Source organism: Henckelia pumila, chromosome 2 (assembly GCF_033568475.1).
Source record: "Henckelia pumila isolate YLH828 chromosome 2, ASM3356847v2, whole genome shotgun sequence".
Taxonomy (NCBI): Eukaryota; Viridiplantae; Streptophyta; class Magnoliopsida; order Lamiales; family Gesneriaceae; genus Henckelia; species Henckelia pumila.
In genome coordinates, this window is record NC_133121.1 from 187,515,622 (window position 1) to 187,520,027 (window position 4,406).

Here is a 4,406-nt window from a genome sequence, read left to right on the forward strand (position 1 = left end):
GTACACTGACGTACCTTGCAACTGATCAAATAGATCGTCAATGCGTGGCAATGGGTATTTATTCTTCACTGTGATCTGATTTAACTGACGGTAATCAATGCACATCCTCATTGATCCATCTTTCTTTTTCACAAACAGTATAGGAGCTCCCCAAGGCGACATACTTGGCCTGATGTAACCTTTCTCCAGGAGATCCTGCAACTATTCTTTTAATTCTTTCAATTCTGTTGGAGCTAATCGATAAGGTGCTCTGGAAACTGTATTTGCTCCTGGCATCAAATCAATACTAAAATCTATTTCCCTTTGAGGCGGAAAGCCTGGAATCTCTTCGGGAAATACGTCAGGAAATTCCTCAACCACTGAAATATTAAAAACTTTCAATCCCTTGTCTTGAGAAGCATCTACTGCATAGATCAAATACCCTTCATTCCCAGCAGACAATAACCCAAACATCTGCATGGCTGACACTAAAGGGATACGGGATCGAGAATCATCACCATAAAAATTCCATTTGCCACCAACATACGGTCGGAAGCTTACTACTCCATGAAAACAGTCAACAGTAGCTCGATAGTTGGTCAAAGTATTCATTCCGATAATACAGTCAAAATCAGACATAGACAACTTAATCAAGTTGGTTATCATAATACTTTCATCGAAACGGATTACACAGTTTATCACTATCTCACGCGATCTCAAATACACATCGGCAGGGGTAGACACAGACACTGGATCAATCAACAAGGTAGTAGCAATTTCATGCTCAACAATAAATGCAGCAGATAGAAATGAATGAGATGCTCCTGTGTCTATCAATATACAAGCAGGATGATCAAAGATAAAACATATACCTGCTATAACCCCTCCAGGTGCATCCTGAGCCTGGTCGTGAGTTAATGCATGAACTCTAGCCTGCTGAGGCCCTGAGAACTGCTGCTGAGAAGGACCTCTCGGTTGGGAGAAACTGGGTTGCGGCGCAAACTGAGGAGTGAAAGGTCTAGGAGCTGGGGCTCGAGGAAACTGGCTAAACTGAGAAGACTGATGCTGCTGTCCTCCCCCACTAGGACAAACCTTTGCATAATGTCCTGGTTGGCCACAAGTACGACAGACTCCTTGAACTCCTACGCACTGATCAGATGAATGCCTTCCTCCACACTTATTGCAAGACTCTCTAGGAACCCATGAAGATCCCCCACCACGAGAACTACCAGAACTAGAGGAAGTGCTAAATGACTTCTTTTTGAATTGCTTTCCCTTAGGCTTAAATCTTTGCGGCCTAGGTTGCTGAAATGATTGCTGGGGTGTAAAAGAGGTGTTTGCTGAAAATTGTGCAGTTCCAGTTGGTGCTTGCATCGTATACTGCGGTCGACCCCTTCTTAACCCTGCTTCTTGTCTAATGGCTTTGTCAACCGCATCAGCATAATCAACTGGGTTGCTGGCCAAGACCAAGGAGTATAGATTCTGATTCAATCCTTCCATAAACTTTTCGAGTTTAGCTCCATCCTTAGAAGCAATGTGCGACAAATAAGTAAACAATGAAGATAACTTCCTGGCATACTCTGCAGCACTCAATTCACCTTGAACCAGATTGAAGAACTCAGATGTTTTCTCTGCCACAAAAGAAGGTGGAGCATATTCTTGTTGGAACTTGGAGCAGAAAACATCCCAAGTAACAAGTTTACCAGCCTCAACCAGAGCTGTTCGCATAGCCTCCCACAAACGTTCAGCAGTATCTTTCAGTTGTAGAACCACCATTGTTACCCTTCGTTCAGAATTATAGTGCACCAATCCGAACAGGTTGTTCATGGCTCTCAACCAAGATTCAGCTTTTTCACTGCCTTCATCTCCACTGAAAGTAGGTGGATTAAATCTTTGAAATCTAGCGACCACCAACTCCATCTCATCAACTTGATTGCCCAACTGATCCACTTCAACATCAATATCGTTTATTACATTCCTTGCAGGACGACCACATCTCCCACGCAAGACTCCATCAAGACCAACCTCATTCTGACTGCCAGATTCTTGGACAACATTCTTTCCTTTTCCACCTCGAAGTCTAGGGGCCATCTAAAGAAATCCAAGATCAAATCTTTAGGCATAAAGATAGTAAAAGATGATAACGTAATTCTAGGCAAACGAGCTTAACTAAAAGTCAAAGCCTAGTTAACTACTAGCTCTAAATCGAATCATATAAATAACACATAACACGCAAGAGCATGTAGTCAATCAAATACGCAATCATCTTCATTCGTGTCTAGACTCAAGTTTACTAGACTTATTTCGAGCATATCCCAGTTTATGCTCTGATACCAAATATGAGGGCCCGTTCCTAATTAGTATTTAATAATCATGCAATCAGGATTAATTAATGTAAACAGCGAAAACGAGTTAAAATTTTTCTTTTAGGCCTACCGAAAATTCGGCATGACCTCCCCGTAAATCGGACATACCAGGGAAATCAAAAACTCAGACAACAATACAATACTCGAAAATAGTGTCCAATTCGACAACACACAAACCTACAGCCGCATTGGCCAGGAGTAATCACATGCAAGCCGGCAAGGATAAATACAACAACAAGCAAATCCCAAACGTCGTAAAAATAACGATACAGATACATGGGACATCTCCCCGGCAAATGAAAGACTCCAATAATAATATATAATATCTGGGAACTCACAACGACTCAATACCCTCCCTGGGCTCCACTGGCAGATGCACCACCAGAGGCAACAGAACCACCTGTACTACCTGCCATGGCAATAACAACAAAACCACAGCAGTTCCGAGGGACAGGGGTCAAACCCCAGTACGAAGATCAAATAAATTACAGCAAAATAAATGATATGTAAAACAACTAATGCAATGCGAGTGAATGGTACGAAGGAACAACGAATATAAAAATCTGGATCCAAAGAACAATAGCTAATATGTGTCCACCTGTGCTAGGGGGACAGTTTAAACACTGCGCGGCCCTGCATCAGTACGCGTCAAGGGGGACAGTCTGCAGAACTGCGCGGCCCTTACGCTAGCATCAGATTTCTAAACAACTCATTAAAGTATAGATAACAATCTCAGGAATAAGAGAATAATGGCTCAATATGAATGCAATGCATCATTCATCACAATCATCATATAAAACATATAAACAAGCCAATACTTCAAATAGCAATTAGACATTTTACATATCCTCATAAAGGCTGTAAGATAGCGATCAATCCGTCAGAGTAATTCTTACAAACTTGGTGCAATCCTAATTACTCCAAACCTTAGGCAATTACCATTTCCATCAATTCTAACATATATTTCAACTTCCAAACAATTTAAATATTCAATCCTAGGGTCGAAAATATCCAAATTAATATTCTGAAAAATTCCGATAAATTCCCAAAAATTCCAGAATTATTATATATTAATTATAAGGTATTCCAAGACCCAAAAATTCAATAATTCAACACAATAATTCGAAAATCCCATATATATACATTCTGAATTTTCGAAAATAATTCCATAAAAAAATAGAAAATTCGATCTATACCTCCAATCGGCTCAAATATAGCACCTACAACCAACAAATAATCATATATCAATTATTTGGATTCGAATTCAACCAAAAATTCCCAAATTCAAACCCTAACTCGAAATATACCTCAAGACTTCGAATTAAAGGTCTAAAAACTCGTACAACCTTCCTCCTAGCTCAGGCGACGCTCGGACGGCGGCTAGGGGCGGCGAAGGCGGCGGCTGGTAGAAAATGGCTTTTTGAAAAGTGCGAGAAAAGCTTACAAAATTTGTATCAAAAGAAAGCTCTCGTCGCGATGATTCCGGAACTACGCTCGGAATAATTTTTGGAGCAACGACGGAGGAGATATCGCCGATTGAAGAAACGAAATGAAAAGAAAATAAGAAGGAAGAGGAGAACAGAGTGCACAACCGAGAGAGAGGATTGTGAGGAGAGAGGAAAGTAATGCTTGTATGTATATGTGTGTATTTATTTAATTGAGTCCAAAACTTGACCCGGTTAAATTAATTCCAACTCCTGTGTGCCATAAAAATTAAATATGTATTTTAATACCGTCTATACACCGATATTTTCTGACACATATTTTTAACACACAAATTAATTATTTGGCTTAATTATTTTAATTCACCACTTTAAAATAATTATTAACAAATCTAGCCAAATAATAGGGTAATTAGCATCGGGTCCTTACTAGAATGATTTGAGTTATATCAAACTAAAATTTGCAATAAATAAAATTAATTAACGACGAGTTCGCAAGACGAAAATTCAATGAGAGACAAATTCTAGAGGTTCGACATCACTTAACCATCCACCATGTTAATTCATAAAGAAATCTATATCATAAATTCTTCTAGTTTATTAGCCAAGAATTCCTATT

The 4,406-nt window shown here is 39.5% G+C and overlaps 1 protein-coding gene across 1 annotated transcript; it reads right to left on the reverse strand.

Annotated features, from left to right (window-relative positions):
- Nucleotides 1-201: 201 nt before the first annotated feature.
- LOC140879196 (uncharacterized) lies at nucleotides 202-2,070 on the reverse strand. Its single transcript, XM_073282868.1, has one exon. The coding sequence runs from the start codon at nucleotides 2,068-2,070 to the stop codon at nucleotides 202-204; it is 1,869 nt and encodes a 622-aa protein (XP_073138969.1).
- Nucleotides 2,071-4,406: the final 2,336 nt, after the last annotated feature.